The sequence below is a fragment of the Mirounga leonina genome, unplaced genomic scaffold, assembly GCF_011800145.1.
Source record: "Mirounga leonina isolate KUSES-001 unplaced genomic scaffold, KU_Mleo_1.0 Mir_168, whole genome shotgun sequence".
Taxonomy (NCBI): Eukaryota; Metazoa; Chordata; class Mammalia; order Carnivora; family Phocidae; genus Mirounga; species Mirounga leonina.
The window spans coordinates 66,741,283-66,761,219 of NW_023270426.1; the positions used below are offsets into that span (position 1 = coordinate 66,741,283).

A 19,937-nucleotide genomic window follows, 5' to 3' on the forward strand; every position below is an offset into this window, starting at 1 on the left:
TAAAATGCAGTCTGTGGACTAATTTGTGGGAAGGGAATTTTCATTAGTTGGGGAAAGGTCGTTGTTATAAACAACATAAATTATGTTCTATAAGCCTGTGAAATTATAAAAATTTACTACTACAAATACAGCTTTTCGTTTCGTGTGCCCTTTTCTAATTGTGAGAGCCATTCTACAATTGATATATTTAATGACAGTGCTTCTACTACAGAAGGAATTATTACAGTGAGCACAACTAAAATGCAAAGAAAATCTACTAATTTATTTCTCATTTTTTACTTTTCTGTTTTTTCTTTTTCTTTTCATAATTATCATTAACTTATGAAAATATTCCTTTACCAAGTAAAATGTATTTTGTTGTTATTTAGGTTGTTTACTACTTAAAGGCTTCAAATAACAATAAACAGAGAAACCTTCCTGATTTCAAGACTTCCCAGATTGCTGTGATTAAGTTTAAAATCAGGAAAGTGTTTTCACGTGAGTTAATTTTTCCTGTGTTTTTTTTTAATGGAATGGAACACAGAACTCCCCCACCAAATTTCAGTCATATTCCATTGAGCTTTTATTTTACTCTATTATTGTATTTTGAAGAATATTTGAGCCAATATTCTAACACCAACCAATAAAAATGAATCCTATGACTTATTAATTACAGAACTCCCTACACTTTCATCTCTTACTGCACACGTGGATCTTAAATTTAGAATTAAAAAAAAATTTATAGAAATTCAGTTCTCAATATTAACAAAAAGGGCTATGTATCAGTTTTTTTATTTGTAAACAAACACCTTCATTTCACTTAAGATTTGTTATGATTACCTGAATACTAAATTGACTGATAAAGTATTGTAAATTAAAAAAAAACATGAATAAGCAAAATTTCAAAACTAATTGTCCAATTTACCTGCTTTCCTGCTTGTAATGATCCCAGTCACGATGATCTTTACCATTGCTAAAAGAAGAATAGGGTCTTTTCCTAGAGTCACTCTTTTTGTAAGAATCTCCCTGATGTCGGTCTTTATGATGATCATGATACTGAGATAAGTGTCTGTCAGATGAATAACTGTCCCTGCTGCTATCATCATGATTTGTATTCTCTTTTAATCTTTCCACATCTGTTAGAGAAAAGAATACAGCTTTTGTTAATGATGTAAAAAACAAAACAAAACAAAAATATGGTAAGCAAAATTAACTTTGCTGCTAGGTTATAAGAACTCCTATTTCAACTCCAGAAAAACAAAATCAGTTGCCCAACAGACAGCTAAAGACTTTAGAAATGGTCTATAAAGGCAGTACAGTAAGGCCTACAAAAGGGTTACTGTATTCTGAAATGTGAAAAAATATAACTGAAAAATTTAAGGCCCATTTTCTTCTCAGACTATACTTTTGTGACTCTTGCACCAATAGAATACATTATTCGAAATAGTATTTTTAAAAAATACATTCACTTTAACAATTATTCTATAAGTTCTAGGAACTGACAAAAGGCTGATTTATGGAAAGGTTAATTAGCTAAAAAGAATTACTGTTTAAGATAACAGATTCGATACAGAAATGTGGGTATGTATTATGTAAAACAAACCTGAAAGAGGAGAACAATTTTTAAATTTACTCTCTAAAATAATCAGTAACACTTACCTGGATTTCTAATCACTTGAGCATTCAAGTTGCTGTTCTGGTCATTATTTTGCTAAAATAAATGCACATATGTAAGAATCTTTTAAGTGGCTTCAAATACCCTTACAAAATAGGAAAAAGAAAAAAAAAACCAAAACACCCTAAAAAGAAAATCCTGATGCTGAAAGAAGTCCTCATATATTAGAATGTATAAATGTATCACTTCCAGATACCTTTTTTTAAAGCATAGACTATTTGTCCCATGACTTTCTTAAAAATTTGACTTGAAAGACTTTGACTTACAGAAAAGCTGCAAAAATAGTACCTAGAGTTCCCATATGCCTTTTACCCAGCTTCTCCTAATGTCAGTATCTTACACACACCACAGCATAATCAAAACTGAGTAATTAACATTGGTACAATACTATGAACTGAACCTGAAACTTTATTCAAATTTTACATTTTCCCACTAAAATCTTTTTTCTGCTCCAGGATCCAATCTGGTATTCCATATCAACACGGAGTTTTCATGTTTTCTTAGTTTCCTCCAATCTAGGACAGCTTTTTTTTTCTTGTCTTCGATGACCTGGACACTTTCATAGAGTACTAAACAGTTATTCTGTAGAACATCTTTCAATTGGGGTTTGTCTGATATTTTTCTCATGATCAAACTAAGGGTATGCATATTTTTGCCAAGAATTCCATAAAAGTGATGTACCTTTCTTAGTGCATGTAATGAGGGTTTATGATGTTAACTTTGATCAAATGTTTAAGGTGGTTATTAAACATCTTGGAGGAGATACTCTTAGTCTATGCCATATCTTGCTTTCATGCCCACTAATTTTAGCTTCCTTCAGAAGATCCTACCTGTAACAACTTTTATTGTGCTCTGACAGTGATTTTATATTTCCTTCATTCCTTCTACATCTATTAATTGAATTCTTCTATAAGGAGGTATGTCTCAGTTTTAGTAACATAAAGGAAAAAAATATGATGCATTAATTTACCTGAGATTCCTGCCGTTTTTTAATAGCATGTTTATATAATTTATGTAATTTTCTTGCATCAAACTCCGTAAACTTAGATACAAAAATCCACAGGTTTCTAGAAGAAGAACAGGTAAATTAGTCTGGTGGAAAATATTTAGATTTTTCATGGAACCCCCTAACCTCTAGATAGAAACACACATACTTAGTCTTCTACGGAACAAAGTCTAAGGACATTATTTCTAGTATTTTTAAAACTTTATATGGCTAAGACTCCAATCTTTTTTTTTTTTTTTTTTTTTTTTAAGTAATCTCCTCACCCAACACTGAACTCACAACCCTAAGATCAAGAGTTGTATGCTCCAATGATGGAGCCAGCCAGGTGCCCCCATATGGATAAGACTCCAAATGAGACTAAATACTAAGTTTTACTTCTCTCCAAAATCCCCTCATTTTATAATCTTTTAGAGTGAAAATAGTAATCCATCCTAATTTGAAACCAAAAAACTGTAAACTTACAAATCAGGAAGGGACTCATATTATGATTTATATTAGTATAAAAGAAACAAGCTATGGTAGTAGTCCGACTAAAGATACCATTAGATAATGTGGATTAAGTTTGTTTAAGAAGGGTCCTAAAGAATGTGTTAAAGAGCAACTGTATGGGAGCCATGAACAGAGAAACTTTAACTCTGGATCTTGAATATAAAAAGAGAATGTGGCTATATTTCCATTTAAGCCTAATATATCTATCTATCTATATATATATATAAAATTGATCTTCACTGTATCCCTGTTCTATGGTTCTGTAGTTTGAGGGACATGATATGAGTTGAAAGAGCCTGAGATGTATAGAATTCTGTTTTATATTATCTAAAGAAAGCATTAAAACTTCAGTATATGTATTTCAGCTATAAATAAAAGATTAAGCTAGACAATATAGTACTTTAGGATTATTTCCTCTCCTTCCTCTTATCATCTTTTTTTAAAGATTTATTTATTTCAGACAGACAGAGTGAGCAGGGGGAGGGGCAGAGGAAGAGGGCTTCATCCCAGGACCCTGAGATCACAACCTGAGCCAAAATCCATTGTCAGATGCTTAATTAACTGAGCCACCAGGTGCCCCTCCTACTATACCTTATCGTTATCATTCAATTGAAAAATATACAGTCCCTTATATATAGTTTATATAAAGGGTTTTAAGTACAGATGATGTTATTTTGTGGATGATTACTAGTGGGCTCAGAGATATTCTGTAACTGTTCGAAGGTCACAAAGCCAATAATTAGCCAAGATGGGGACCAAGCATGTCTTCTGATGCCAACTCCAGGAATCATTCCATGGCATTATAAGCACATTAACTTCAGGCTATTATTATTGTCCATGCATGGCTTCAGTGTCTTCAGACATGATAGCTCAGTTTCATTTGTTTTCAAAAGCCTAGTGATCATAATCAACTTCCTGGCTCCTCTCTCTAACATGGGTCATGGTTGATTTTAAGGAGAAAGGGGACAAGGATAGAATCCTTAGTGTAATCATCAGTCCTTCAGAAATATGTCATTATTACAGTTTTTTGCTTTGATGTGTAGCTGCACTGCCTAGAGCAAGGAAATCAGCAGGCTAATCAACTGATATGACTGGCTGTGGTCATTTTGCAGTATTCCTAACTTGTCTAGTAGCTTGACTTAACACCGAGCTCGGTCTGGTAGTCATTAAGTGATTTGCGTAGTATTATAGCAGCTCAGATTTATAATTTTAAGACCAACTGTGTTGCTGCTGCTTCTAAAGCAAAGGGGAAGATAAAAATCTGCATTTTACACTGCCTGAGAATATTAATTTTTACAAGGCTGTATACTTACACCTGGAAGATGAACTGCTAAATTCATGTAACAATAAATTTATTTGTTTGGTACTGCAAATTCTGAAGTTATTACTAAGAAAAATTTGGCAAACTAGAAATTTCTAAAAATAAAATGCAACCAGAATTTTAATGAAACAGTTTTCACTTTTTTTTTTAAGACTGTAATTATTTGAGAGAGAGAAAGAGAGAAAGCACATGTGAGCACAGGCAGGTAGAGAGGCACAGGGAGAGAGACAAGCAGAGTCCCCACTGAGCATGGAGCCCAATGCGGGGCTCAATCCCAGGATTCTTGGATCATGACCTGAGCTGAAGTCAGATGCTTAACCCCCCAGGCACCCCTTCACTATACTGTATTTAAAGGAAGAGGTGCCACCTGTGGTTTATCATGATGTATAATTAAGCAATCATTCACAAATAAAAGCTTTAAAGTTAAAGGAAAAAAATGAAAACAATCACCCTCAGATTACCTCTTTAAACATTATTTTGTTACCTAAACTTCAGAATAAGAAAAATAAATTGAAATATAAGACACAAATAGATGGTTACATAATTACAAATTTAACATTTCCTGAAAAGTACATCACTTACTTTCTCCACTGCTTGATTTGTTCAGGATTTGTATACTCTTTCAGACATTCTGTGATATGGTCTCCAATTTTTATTAAACACTGTCTAGTATGCTCCAGTTGTTCTCTTTCTGAAAGGCCTTTTTCAGGCCTATCAAGTTGTTTCAAAGCTGCTTTGACAGGCCTCATCCTTTCTTTACACTTTAAAATGGGAAAATAAGAACATGTATGGAAAATAAGAACAGGTATTAAAAATAAGAACTCAACAAAGATCTACTTCCTTCAAATGATATCGATATGAGTAAATACAGCACTGTTTGATGCTAAAAAAGCATTAAAGCTTGCCTCACAGCTCTTAAATATCAGGGTTTTTCCTCTCAGATTTTCTTCAGAAAGTAAGGTTTTCCATTATCATTTAAATTCAATCTTTCTGTATGTAAAAGCTTTGGGTTTATTTACCTTCTGTAAAAATGGTTATTTTACACCCTGTAACACATCATTAAGCAGTCTTAAACACAGAATGTTAAAAAATAATATATCTCAGAACACAACTTAGTATCCTAGAATCACTCTAATATAGAGTAAAATGTAAAAAAAAAAGGATCTTCATAAAATAAAATATGCTGGCAAAGCTATTAAAACCAATATAGCTATAAGTATAAACTGTCTATTCTTCTAAACCTTTGGAAAGTAAGAAAAAGAAAGTAGCTAATGAATTTTGCTCTTATATTTTGGTTGGTCAGGGAATTGGGGATGCTTGATAGGAGCCAACCTTTTCCTTGGCCTACATATCACTGGCATGCCAAAAAAAGGATGATGTATCAAAAACTGTATGATTCAATTAAAGTCCAACATGTGCAATAAACACTATAACCTTAAGCCAAAACTAAATTAAGAATATTACTAAAAAAGCAAACTATACATAAATTTTATTTATGTATCCAAATGCAAAACAAATTTAAAATGAATGGTAATTATATCCTCAAGTAGCAAAGTTGGGTTAGTTCCAGGAATGTTAAGGATGATCAACTACAGACAATATATTTAGCTGATCCAACGCCATTTATTTAAAGAAGAAATCCTATCACCAGTCTTATTAAGTGTCTATATATGTATGGAATCTTTTGAGTATTTTATTCTGTTTTACTGACCTATTTGTCCAAATCACTTGGAAGTTATCCATCTTCTGTCAGGAATAATTTAAATAATATTAGAATTACATGCTTTTTAGTTATTAGAACTCAGCCAGGCCTGATGTCTTTTTTTAAAAAGGGAAAATCTTTTCCTTTCTAATTTTTAGCAGTACTCTTATCTGTTCTCTACATTTCCTGCTTCTTGCTTGATTTTGGTAGTTTCTATTCTGCTAGAAAATGATTCATAAAATGTATATAATTTGAGTGCATACCATGTTCTCAGCATTGTCTCAGACCCAGGAAACAGCAGTAAATACAAGAGATTTGCCTTTGCGGAACCTGTACTCTACTAGGAGAAAAGAGCCAATAAACAAACAAGATGCAGAGTGTTGGCTGGTGAAAACTGTGATAAAGAAAAATAAAGCAAGAAAAAGGAGAGAGATTCCTCCTTCACATAAGACTTCAGAGAAGAGTGATGTTTGAGCATATATCTACAGAAAATGAGGGAGTAAGCCACTTTTGAGCAGAGGGACGAACAAGTACCTATGTTCTAAAACTTGTATATTCAAAGGCATAGTATAAATGCCAGTGTGGCTGGAACCTACTGAGTGAGGGAGGTAGCAAGAGATGAAGTAATAAACCAGGTGCAGTATCTTTTAGCCTATTATCATGAATCTTTCATCCTGAGCGAGGGAAAGCCACTCAAGGATTTGAAGCGAAAAAATTAGAGGGGGTGACTTGACCCTCTCTGTAACAGTCATTATCACTCTGGTTGCTGTGTGGAGTATGCACTAAGGAACGAAAAGGGTATAAGCACAAGAAGAGTGGGGAGCAGTGAAAAACAGCTATGAAGCTATTGAAATAATCGAGGGCAGAGATGGCTGTAGCTTCAAGTAGTATGGGAGTGCCAATATGATTTGCTCAATGACTGATAGCGGTAAAGAAAAAAAGAGGAATTCATGACTAAAATCTATGTTAAGGCCAAGGCCTGAAGTTGGGAATTGGAGCAATGATAACAAATATTTATAAAGCACTTATTAGGTATCAGAAGCTATGTGTTGTGCAAAGGCACCTCATTTGATTCGGGTAGTAGATCTATGCAACACTATTTTATCGAAGAGACTGAAGCTTAGAGTGAAATGACATCTGTCAAACCCAGGTCTGATCTCAAAGGCTGTACTCTTTCTTAACTGTTAAATTATAAAATGAAATTTAGGAGACAAATCAATAAGACACAAAATCAAGAGGTGTCAAATTAGGCAAAGATGTGAAGGAAGGAAAATGAAGACCAAGAAAAGGCCACCGAGTTTAACAGTCAGAGCTAGTCCCAAATAAAATTTATATAGCAGTAAAATCCTAATCATGCAAGCTCAGAAAGTCTGGCTCCAGAGTCCATGTTTAAAACTATTCCATTCTTCATTTCCATAATACAAGTGATTTTAAGATCTATCATGAAAGTTAATGGAGAAGAAACTCGTGCACTGGGTACAACAGGAAGTTTTCCATTTCAGCAGTTATATGAACAAGGCAGAAGACTAAGGAGGAAATGTAGGTAAAGAAAGGTGGCAAGAGGTACAATTTCACCTCTCAGTAATGAACAGAGTAAGGGAAGCAGTTCAAAAGAGTTCAGTCTTCACTTCAGAAAAGCAAAAGCACACCACCACCTCCTTATTCCCACCCAATAGAGAGGCTTTAAAAAAAAAAAAAAATCAACAGAAAATGGATAGAGAGGCTAGATTAAGAACCAGGTCACAAACAGAAAGGTTAACCTTAAAAAGATGCTAAGGAATCAGCATGTAAACCTGAAGAGATAAAGGTGAAAGTCCAGAGATATGTTCAAGTAAGATGGAAGACAGGAACAAGAGTAGCTTATTCTGACTGTCCCCAGCATGCTTAGGGATTGGAGGGATGTAAACAGCCAAAGTGAGGAGGAGAGTAAAATTGTGTTAAGGAACTACTACACTTAAAGAGCATGAAAAATATTTGAAGCTGTATTAGGGCATGCCAAAGAATTAGCAGGAATGAATAAATGGGTTCACTGATCAACATTCTCTAGTTAGGGTACAGAGTAGAAGAAAATGAGACAAGCAGGTAACCTGGGCATCTAGAATGGTGTAAGAGGTAAAACAAAAACATGATTTTAGAAGTGAAAATTTCCATCTTTCAAGTATAGCATTTGATTAATATTAGCAATAAAACTGACTTAAGATTACACCCAAACAGCAAAAAGATGCAGATTCTAGAGATCCTAAAGAGGAAATATTCTTTTTTTTTTTTTTTTTAAAGATTTTATCTTTTTAGAGAGAGAGAGCATGCATACTCGCATGTGTAAGAGGGATCATGACCTGAGCCAAATCAAGAGTCGGAAGTTTAACCAACTGAGCCACTCAGGCGCCCCAAAGAGGAAATATCTTATATGAATATATATTTACATATATTTGTGCACACTGTAACTGTATATAAATAAGATACATTTATATCAGACTATAAATTTTCCCTTTAGGTGCTACCAATAATGTATCTCTTACTGAAGGATAATTTGTACCTGTCTCATATCATTCAGTCTTTTTTCTCTAGTAACATTACTACTCCTTCCTGATTTTGCTCTGTGTCTGGATTTTTTAGTCCTTTATCAATCGATCTGCTGGCATGTCTATATTCAATAAGAACATCCACCCCAACCACTACCAATTTTTTGCGCAAAGCACTAGCTGAAAACTTTCCATGTATCAACTCTTCTGGTCATCATACTGACTTTCCTAACAGCAGCACTCTGGCTCCAGAGCCAGTACATTCAATTGCTACACATAACTGCTTTCCCACACTGCAACCTCACTATAAAGTTTTTCTCAAAATATTTATCACAATTAATTTCAGTTGAGACTATTTTGGGTTCCTGATTATATCCAGTAAATAACTCATTTGGAAAGAAGCCAAGATAGATCCTCTTTGACTTTGATGAACATAAAAGCATGACAGCATGTAAGACCAGTGTTACTTAAAGTGGCCTATGAACCTGTACTAGTCCACAAGGGGGAATAGGTACAGAAATTTTAGAAACCTTTGTATCAGTTTGACAGTGCAATTTTATGTCTACTGAATCTAGTAACATAACGGGGCTTACATTTTGCATTTTTTTCCTTATTTTCACTTTTCTAATGAAATATTTTCACTATTTGTTTTTATTGTACTTTCTAAGAATACTGGTCTATAAAAGATTGGGGAAAAAAGCTAGTTCTTCACTGTAGATAAGAAGCGATGTTACAAAGATAAAAGGTTCAGGAACAGAGTAGTTTACAATTCTAAAGCTGAAGGGAAAGAAGTTTGCTCCAAGTATTCCCTAAATGACTCTCCTTAAAGTCTTTAATTTATTAAAAAGTTTTTCCAAGTTAATTCTAAATTTAAGATAACTTACAAAATTTAAATTTATTGCCTTTATCAATCTGAACCGCAGTACTACCCAATTCAAATACACTTCTAAATTAAAAAGCTCCAAAAGATAAAACTTCCAATTAACATAAAATATTATATGAATTCTTACTAATAACCAGCAAGTCTACTACTTACAATGCTGAATGTCTTCTGATCTAGCTCTTCAGATTCTTCAGATATGGGAACTGGTTCACCACTTGCGGTGATATGAACTGGAGCATCTGACACTGAAGATTTCTTGGATCTTTCCTTGCTATCAGACTTGGATTCGCTCAACTAAAGAAAAAGAGAAAATAAAAACAAAAATCCAACAAAAACAAAGGTGAAATGATTAAAACTTCCAGAAAACAATATCTCACTTTATTCTACAATAGTTTGCTCACATTCCATACTCTATTTTATCTTTCTGGGAAACCAAAAATAAATCTACTCTGTAATGTTACCCTATACGTAAAGCATTCAAAAAAAAAAGATTCAAACCTATTTTTCTCCTCTTCTAGATACCCACATGTATTTTTAAAGAACTCAGTTATTCAGGCTAATTTGGGCTGACAGGCAATTTATTTTCCTAAAATGTAAATATGCTGATTGTGTCACTTTCTAAGTTTTACATTACGATTTGCATACCTTTTCTTCCTTTATGTCTTTTTCTTTCTGTATAGCTTCTTTTACTTTGTTTTCTCTTTTCTCTTTAAAATCTTTTTCCTTTATATCTTTCTTATCCTCTTTTTCTTTTATCTCCCTCTTAAGTTCTCTTTTATTCTCTTTTTCTTTTGCTTCCCTCTTTTCTTCTGATTCCTTCTTTATAAAAACATCTGGCTCAGGTCTTTCTTCACTGTCTCTTTCTGTTTTAATTTTTTTATTTGGATGTTTCACAGAAGTGATCTCATCCTGAAAAGTGCAAGTATGGCCAATGTATTACTAACCAAATCTTGACAAAGACTAATTTCTTTTCTTTGCATGACTACGGAATGCATGTATGTGGATTCAGAAAGAAATAACCCAGAATCCCATTAATAATGATACATGCAATGTTCACCTTCCTATAAAAACTAAAGGAAGCCAGTCCCATTCAAAATTCAAAATAAAATTAATGGAAACAGAACCTCATTTAAATGGCAAATGTTTGAAAAGGAAGGACCTTTGCTCTATATCCCTCTTAGTGATATTCATTAGATAAGTAAAATTATGTTCCATACGTGAGACTATGTAATGAACTACAAAAAAGGAACTTCAAGTACCTAAAAGTAAAATTTCAGGTCTTAGTTCAAATTTTAAATGTCAAGTATACTAAAACATGCTATGTCCCTTTCTAATACAAAGTCTGTTTTTCTAAAACACATTCTTACCTTATCATCATCTTCATCGGATTTCTCTGAAGGCAGGGGCGAAGAATCACTCTTTATTTCTTCTTTCACTTTTATAGACTTCATTGCTTTATTCTTCTTAGCTCTTGCTTTTCTCCTCTTTGATCCTCCCTAAAAATAATTATTTTTATTCTAACCAACTCCACAGATTCAGTCAAAAAAAAATTTCTTAAATACTAAATCTAAAAAGCTAAAAGAACACATATTCCTACCCAATCCTTACTCTAACAGTACGCTACACCGATCTTAGAAAGTCAACAAGGGGCGCCTGGGTGGCTCAGTGGTTAAGCGTCTGCCTTCAGCTCAGGTCATGATCCCAGGGTCCTGGGATCGAGCCCTGCGTCGGGCTCCCTGCTCAGCGGGAAGCCTGCTTCTCCCTCTCCCACTCCCCCTGCTTGTGTTCCCTCTCTCGCTGTGTCTCTCTCTGTCAAATAAATAAATAAAATCTTTAAAAAAAAAAAAAAAGTCAACAAAAGTGATATAACTTAATGAATCAAGTACGTATTATGAATAACAGATACTAACTATAACTATTCTTTTCAAAAAGGATTAGAGAAAAGTGGAGGTTGAAAGAAACAGAAGGAAAGTTTTTCACCTTCCTAAATTACTATTATCTGAACTAAATTTGATCCTATCAGAGATAGCATTAGAAATATTTTTATTGGTACACAGTTACTGACATTGTGGTTATAATGCAAATGGTTAAAGGCTGTTAGTTTCTAATCACCTCTTCTTCAGTGTATTTTTCCTACTTTTTTGGCCCCTCCCTAATAAATAAGCTCAGTGATCTTTATGCTGTACCTTCAGCTCTCCAACACCAAATAAAACGGTAATAAAGGCTTGACCCCTTAAAAAGTATACCACTCTAAACAAGTTGCCCCCAGTACCTATCCAAACACTAGGAAAAAAAAAAAAACAGGATCCCACTTCTGAAAGATAGGACTTACCAGTTTTAACAGGAATGCAGAGATAACTTAAGGCAAAATATCACAATATGCAATTAAAGTTACCAAATTACAGAAAAATACACTTATAAGGTCATATTAGCCTCAGATGTCTAGGGCTATCAGTAAACTAAATTTATCTTACTGAAAAGTAAATTGCTCTTTAAGCATCTAAATTTTAACTTACTGCACCAGAAAGTCTCTGAGCTTCTTTTTTTGCAAGATCTCTACTAAGTAATTTGATGAGGTAGTCTGCACGTGTCTGCAACTGCTTTGCTTGTGGTTTTTTATCAGGATCATCAGGAAGAATCTGAAAAATTAATTTTTTCAGGTTGTCTTTAATAAATAATATGAGAAATTTACTGCCTATAAAAGGCTTACTCATTTAAAGAAATACATATAATTTACTGGCAAGTTACAATTGTTAAAATTTGTAGGAATAAACAACTAAGAATGCAAAATACATTTTTTTATACTACACCACAGCAAAGATTTCATTTGCCTGGGAATAAGTTCTAAATAAATACATGAAAAAAAAATCCTTCCATTCAAAATAATAATACAAAGTGTGAGGTTAAAAATTTCTTTCAAATATACAAGTGTATTTAGCATCCAGTGTTATTAAACATTACAGTATGTTTAGATTTCTTTCCTCTCTCAATAACAGTATATATAAAGTATATAAAAATTCCTTAGGTACAATGTATCAGCTATTTAGGTGACCCAAAGCATGCACTCTGAAGAAATTTTTACAGTAGGAATTTAAGCTATTCAAGTTTGGCTTCAGAGGTAGCAAATGACACAACACCAATATCAAAAGTGACTATGAAGAAGTAAAATATAAAAAGATAACTTAAATGATAATAAGGCAATGTTTCCAGTGTTTTCCAGTCTAGGCAAAGAAATGATTTTAGCGGGCGCCTGGGTGGCTCAGTTGGTTAAGCGACTGCCTTCGGCTCAGGTCATGATCCTGGAGTCCCAGGATCGAGTCCCGCATCGGGCTCCCTGCTCAGCGGGGAGTCTGCTTCTCCCTCTGACCCTCCTCCCTCTCATGCTCTCTGTCTCAAATAAATAAATAAAATCTTTAAAAAAAAAAAAAAAAAGAAATGATTTTAGCTGTGGTAGTATCAAATCACTAAAACCCCTAAACATTGTTTGATAATAAAAAAAAAATTTATTTTGCTCTTGAATAATATGACAGAATGAGAATTTTACTTTAAGCCTAGTAATAGAAAGAAAAATACATCTATGCCTTAATAATAAAAATACAATTTCAGAGGTAAAGCAAAATTTCAGAGATCATTTAAATTCAACCCCTCATGAAAACCAAGAAGCCAAGGTCATACAGCTAGTTAGAGCCTTGGTTTCCTATCAATCAAGTTTATTTCTTTTTTTTTTTTTTAATCAAGTTTATTTCTAACATAATTTAAATTTTTTTTTTTTTAAAGATTTTATTTATTTATTTGAGAGAGAGCAAGCACATGAGAGGGGGGAGAATCAGAGGGAGAAGCAGACTCCCCGCCGAGCAGGGAGCCAGATGCGGGACTCAATCCCGGGACTCCAGGATCATGACCTGAGCTGAAGGCAGTTGCTCAACCAACTGAGCCACCCAGGCGCCCCTATTTCTAACATAATTTAAAAAGCAAAAATCTAATTCAACATCAGTAGTCAACGGAAACAAGAAATATTTAAGTACCTTGTGTGTTAAACTGAGGTCAGGATCCATTTTAATCATTTCCCAGCTTCCATATCCGTATTCGTAGATACCAATTAACAAATTGGAATCATCTTCTTTGCCCCAGTCTATATCAAAATGAGCTGCCTTTGTGTGGCATGGGATAGTATACCTGTATCAAAGTTAATAACCATGGTCAAGTTTTTAACTGCCATATTAAAAATTAATTTTGAAGAATATATTTAAGTTATTGGAACTTCAAAATACTATGCCTTATTTTATTTTTAAAAACATTTCATTCAAACTAGCCAATGACATAAGACATTTTTATAACATACATACCCAAATTATTGAATAACAAGAAATAATTTACAATGAATAAAGTGAACAACTCACTGTTTTCTTTCTTCGGGATCTGACGGAATGGATTTGTGCAATGGTATTAATTCTTCTTCATGGGAGATGACAAGCTTGGCATTCACCTGTACACCTGATATTCGGAATGTTGGACCCTTCACTTTTCCAAGTCTACCACCTTAATTTTTTTCAAGACATAAAAAAATATGAAATATACAATTCTACAAAATACAAAGCAAGATATACTAATATTTACATTAATAAGCATCACTTATTTAGCTATATTTATAAGTATTACTTCTTTCTATTATTGGGGGGTGGCACTTGCTGGCAAACCTTAAATTTCACTACAAGATTTTTCAGTACATACTACAGAAATTATAATATAGCAGATGTGGATTCAAAGAAAGCATTTCATTGAAAGCATTTCCATAATTGTTTTCTCAATTGCACAAGATACATCTATTAATACTGTCACCTTCTAAATAAGTGGCCTAGTATAATTTTTTTCAGTATACCTTATTACTAAATCTTAACTAAATATTTTCATTTAGGTAAATTACAAAATAAGCATAATGAGGTAACTATGCCCAAAGCCAATATCACATATGTACACTATCTTTTCCCAGCCATCTATACTAAAAATACAGGAACTTCTGATATTACCAACTAGCTCGAATATACCAGTTAGACATACACTATTGATTTCAAGAATACAATTCTGTTACCCATTTCTTATTACCCAGGAATGGTCCTGCTTTGTTTTCTAAAGCGTCTTTTAAGAGTAATGAATAGGTGGCTATGATATAACAACCTCTTAACTCAGTAAAAGCATTATGTGAAACTTTCATTTACCTCTCTTTAAATCACTCTCACTTAAATATTACCTGTTCGTTCTGTTCCTGAAGAATTATCCTTTAAAGCTTTAATGCAACCATTATGCACCAATTCTCCTAGTCGTCTGAGGTCTGTCTCTGACTTATCAACTAATTCAGCATCCCGAGCAATTGCATCTAATCTGTTAATGAAATAATACAATTTTCAGGTAAATATGCAGAATAAAGTGGTGCCATTTAAGAGAGAGTCAGTTTCACCCTGCCTCAAGCTCTACAAGTCACTCTACATGCCCTACGAAGTCTAGTTCACATAACTGGCACAAGATACATAAAAAAGGAGTTCAAAAAATGTTTAAAAAATTTGGCAGGGAAACAATTCATTTATATATTCAAGAATAATAAAGTTAACCAATTAATTCATTATAGAAAAAAATGGTATGCTTCCAACTTGAAAATTATGTAATAATTCTATAAAAGCTTTTCATAACCAATCAAATCTTAAATTCTAAAGCATTGTAATATAGATGACCCTTGAATGACACAGACTTGACCTGGACAGGTCGAGTTACATGCGGATTTTTTTTTTTCGATAAATACAGTATAGTAACTCTAAATATTCAAAATAAAACAGAAAGTATCTTTAAGAGGGAGTTTTGGAGAGAAAAAATAGAACTGAGCCAATCTGAGTCTTTGCCACTGTATATTCAGACATTGGGCTTGCCACAACAAAGGACAAAGAATATTCAAATCACCAACACGTACTGAAATTAACCATTAACTTAAAACACACACACACACACACACACAAACTGTCCTGATATTCTGAATTTTAATAGTTCATATAAAAAGGAACCATAATTAGGGAAACTTAAGAAAATTTCCCTAGTAAGGGAAAACAGAACTGTTCTTTAAGTCAAAAGACTAAGCTAGCAACTCACCTTCTCTAAAGGATAAATCTGCTATTTATAAGTTTGGGATGAAAAAGATGGGATAAAGGCATGTGAAAAGTACAATTACAAAATGCTGAGTATTTCACAGACATATGTATTTTATAGAAACCTTCATTTGTAGATAAAATTTTAGAGCCTAGAAAGAATTAAGAATATGAGAACCTTTTAAAAAATCTGAAATTTGCTTTCTACGGACTAACGTTGTAAATGATTTTTAAAGCAAATTTAATAAAGTAGCTAAACCCAATAGTAATGTGTATGAAGTTGACAGCATGTAAACACACATTCTGTAATTCTATGAGAATGACAAACGTATTTACCTTTCCAGAGGGCCACCAAATTTCTTGTAACTCTTGATAAACCTAACAGAAAATAATTGCTTGGTTAAAGTGTGGGTTTCACTATCCATTAAAAAACAGATTTATAAATACGTGGAAATAAGAAAACAGCTGTTAGTGCAAAAATTAATTCAAGGCACTGTTACCATACTAACACAAATGAATAAACTATGCTAAAGACAAAAATGTTAAAACATTAAGATATACCAAGCAAGACATATTTTAACACCCAGGATGATGTTTAGAAACCAATATAAATAAAACAATAGAAGCTAAATTTTATTTTAGAAATTACTTTATTATTTTCACAAGACAAGTTCAAGGCTACCACAGGAAGTGTGTCCAGAATTATCAATCATACTACACCTCCTCACATTCGAAGTATTGATAAAAGTTTACTGAATAATAGCTTTATTTCAGATGTATGGTATAATACCAACAATGGAAAATAAAAATTTTACTTAAGAACAAAGCTACCCAAGTGGTTGATGGATGAGGGAAAATATCCAGGAAAAGTAGAAGTTGAAATGTTCTTCAACTAAAGACAGAAAGTCCAGCAAATCAGGTGGTCATAAAAATACCCTTAATAAAATCTAACAATATATTTAGTTTTCTGGTAGAAAGAATGAGGAAGAACTTTATCGGTCAGGTCTATGATTAAAAGAAAAGAGTTACTACAATGGCTTGAAAGAAACAACAAACTCAAAATATAACAGTGAGCAAACCTTTTTACAAATTTCATAAGCAAAAATATTACATAAACAAAAGTAGGCTGTTATCCCAGTCCCCTTATATGAATGTATATAAAGAAACATATTTTGAAAGAAAACTGTAATTTATCCTACGTGACTATCTTACCTCAATTCCTACTTGGACATATCAGAAATGCTTTTAACATTGTTACTTTCAAAAAGCAAATCTCCTCAGTGTTAAAAAAAAAAAAAAAAAAACTAGAAAAATTTGGAACTACAGTATTCCCACATAAAAATAGTAATGTTGGGAGTCATAAATGCAGGGAGAAATTTTAATAAATAAGTCTAATGTACTAAAATATACATTCATTTTTAAAAGGGCCACTATTCTGAACCACATTTTTAATAAAGCCAAAAAAATTTAGCAGTCTAAGTAGATTAACAATAAATAAATAACATGCAGAGATTAGATACCAAACTTTATTTTTCATACTATAAATGAAGACCCAAAAGCAGAACCATTCAATCCCTACACAATTATCATATATTTGCCTTCTCTAAAACTTTCATTTTAATCTTTGAAAATTATGGGATTTGTCTATTTTAATTTCACCTTCTAATAAAAGGAAGCTGAAGTAAAATAGCCTTATGTCATCTTACCGCCGAATTTCTGCATCACTAAATCCTTTGATATTCTCTCGAGGAATAGTCCGTGGTCTTCCACGTTTCTTTGGCCTTTTCCTTTCTGAGATCGAGTCACTATCAGATCCAGAGTATCTCCTACTTCTACTGCGCCTCCCTTCACTTCCATTAAAACTAATCTGGAATTGGAAAACAAAAATTTATCAAACTTTAGACTAAAGAAGGCTTCTAACTATAAGAGCAAAGAAAACATTAAGAAAGAAAAGACTGAGAGAATTAACAAATTGAAATCTTGTCTGTATATCAAAAAATTTTCTATAAATAAGATTAAAAAGCAAACAAAACAGAGAAAAACATGGCAGGTTAATGACAAAGAGTTATTAAAGGCCCTAACATTTTTAAAAACATTCTTATATATCAGAAATAAAATACAAATTTTTTTTTTTAAGATTTATTTAGAGAGAGAGAGAGAGAGAGAGAATGCACACGTGTGAGGAGGAGAGGGAGAGAGAGAGAAAGATAATCTCCAGCAGATTCCCCGCTGAGCATGGGGACCAATGCTGGATCTCACAACCCCTGAGATCATGACCTGAGCAGAAACCAAGAGTCACGCTTAACCGACTGAGCCACCCAGGCGCCCCCAAAATTGTCCTTTTGTAAGAATGAGAAAAATTATTAACAAGCAACTAATCAAATACCATAAACATAGAATTAAACAACATCAATGGTAAATTTTTTTAAATGAGAATTAAAGCAACAATATTTATTTGTAACACTCATTATTTAACAGAAACATCAAAACATATTTTCTGTAAGTCTCTGGAAGTCACCGTGCATTTTCTGAACCCCTAATATGTTGAAAGCTAATTGAAAGTCAAAGACAGTATTCAGTTCTTACTCATTCTAACCTCCTCTCATCCTTTCAAAAGTAGTAATATAATGCTGTGCTTCCGTGTACTATAAAGGGAAATCATTATGGGGTTGGCAGGAATAAACACTAACAAGAAACTACATACATGGTCACTTTCAGACCACACACATCACTTGGCTCCATTTCTGCCTATTGATAGGATGCCCCAATCCTAACAACAAATCTCATCTACAAAATCCTAACTTCTCTTACACATGTCAAAATCACAAGGCAATCTAATGGTCTAAAATATAAGAAAATACAGCAGACTCGTAAGAAAAGATGGAACCTGAATTCTGGCTCACCTGTGAAAAGCATGAGTTGTGGTCATCAAATAACATAAAAGCAGGCAAAAGGAAGTTAGCTAAAATTTACTAAAGGCTTTGTTTGGGTGACTATGAGAGTCCTGGAAACGAAAGGCATGGAGAACAGAACCTGCACCCCCTCTCAGATATTCCTCCGCAAAACTCCCAATAGGTGCTCATGAGTAAGACTGGGCAGGAGATCAGAAAAAACTTTCCTTCCAGATGATGGCCTGGAGAAAGGGAGCAGTTTTCTACTGCACTGAGGGCACCTCACCGAAGAAGACAGAAGACACAATACTGTTGCAGGAAAAGAAAAATAAAACATTCTACCCCTGAGGGAAGGATAGCAAGAAGGATGACTAAGCAATTCCCTCATTTGCCTCAGACTCAAAATTTAAGGAGGCACCAAAAAAGCTCAGAAATATAATGTAATATTCTAAAAAACAGAAGTTAATTCAAACAAAAAATCTAGTATTAAAGTTTCTTTCCTTCTGTTGCAGTATCTGATGTAGCCTGGCATGGCCCTCTTACCATTATTTAAAAATCTCCTATTTTCTTCATTTGGGTCATAAAATAAACAGCAATAAGTTTTTAAAAATTCCTATCATACAAGGTATGCTGATGATGACAGAATTAAAATAGAAATCAACTAACAAAAATAATCAGAGTATCTCCCAAATATTTGGAAATTAAACACACTTCATAACAACAAAAAAGAACAAAAACAAACCAACAAAAAAATACCTACAGGTCAAAGAGTATGTCCATAAGGCAAATTAGAAAATACTCTGAAATGAATGAAAATGAAAACACAACAGGTATCAAAATTTACAAGATTCAAAAAAGGCAGTGCTTAGAGGGAAACTTGTAGCATTAAATGCTAATAATATTATAAAAAGAAGGTCTTGATTAAATTGTCTTAAGAATACATCTTAAGAACACTTAAAAAAAAGTAGAGCAAATTAAAGCAAAGCCAAAAAGTAATAAAGAGCAGAAATCAATGAATCTGAAACAGAAAAATAAATGAAACCAGGGATGATTTGGGGGGGATTTTATGAATAACTTTATGCCCATAAATTCAACAACTTAGATAAAATGGACAAATTCCTTGAAAGAAACAAACTACCAAGCTCACTCAAGAAAGAAATATTCTGAATAGTTCTATATTTATAAAAGAAATCAGTGTTTCTAACAAAGAAAACTCCAAGCCTAGATGGTTTCCCTGACAAATAGTGCCAAACATTTAATGAAGAATACCAATTCTATACAAACTCTTCATAAAAGCAGAGGAGGGGTGAACACTTTCCAACTTATTTTATGAGGCAA

The 19,937-nt window shown here is 33.2% G+C and overlaps 1 protein-coding gene across 4 annotated transcripts in view; it reads right to left on the reverse strand.

The window, feature by feature from the left end:
• The window catches only part of CHD1 (chromodomain helicase DNA binding protein 1), a 72,239-nt gene that overhangs the window by 2,394 nt on the left and 49,908 nt on the right, over positions 1 to 19,937 (reverse strand). For 3 of the 4 annotated variants that reach the window (XM_035014952.1, XM_035014951.1, XM_035014950.1), the window contains 12 exons: positions 17,415 to 17,575; positions 16,045 to 16,086; positions 14,826 to 14,956; positions 13,978 to 14,116; positions 13,603 to 13,753; positions 12,094 to 12,216; positions 10,945 to 11,073; positions 9,731 to 9,871; positions 5,053 to 5,231; positions 2,625 to 2,721; positions 1,639 to 1,690; positions 905 to 1,115 (listed from right to left, as the gene is read on the reverse strand). In XM_035014952.1, coding sequence (XP_034870843.1) covers positions 905 to 1,115; positions 1,639 to 1,690; positions 2,625 to 2,721; positions 5,053 to 5,231; positions 9,731 to 9,871; positions 10,945 to 11,073; positions 12,094 to 12,216; positions 13,603 to 13,753; positions 13,978 to 14,116; positions 14,826 to 14,956; positions 16,045 to 16,086; positions 17,415 to 17,575 — 1,556 coding nt within the window. Of the gene's footprint in view, positions 1 to 904; positions 1,116 to 1,638; positions 1,691 to 2,624; positions 2,722 to 5,052; positions 5,232 to 9,730; positions 9,872 to 10,222; positions 10,487 to 10,944; positions 11,074 to 12,093; positions 12,217 to 13,602; positions 13,754 to 13,977; positions 14,117 to 14,825; positions 14,957 to 16,044; positions 16,087 to 17,414; positions 17,576 to 19,937 lie in introns of all 4 variants that reach the window. The other variant, XM_035014953.1, reaches the window with a different exon arrangement.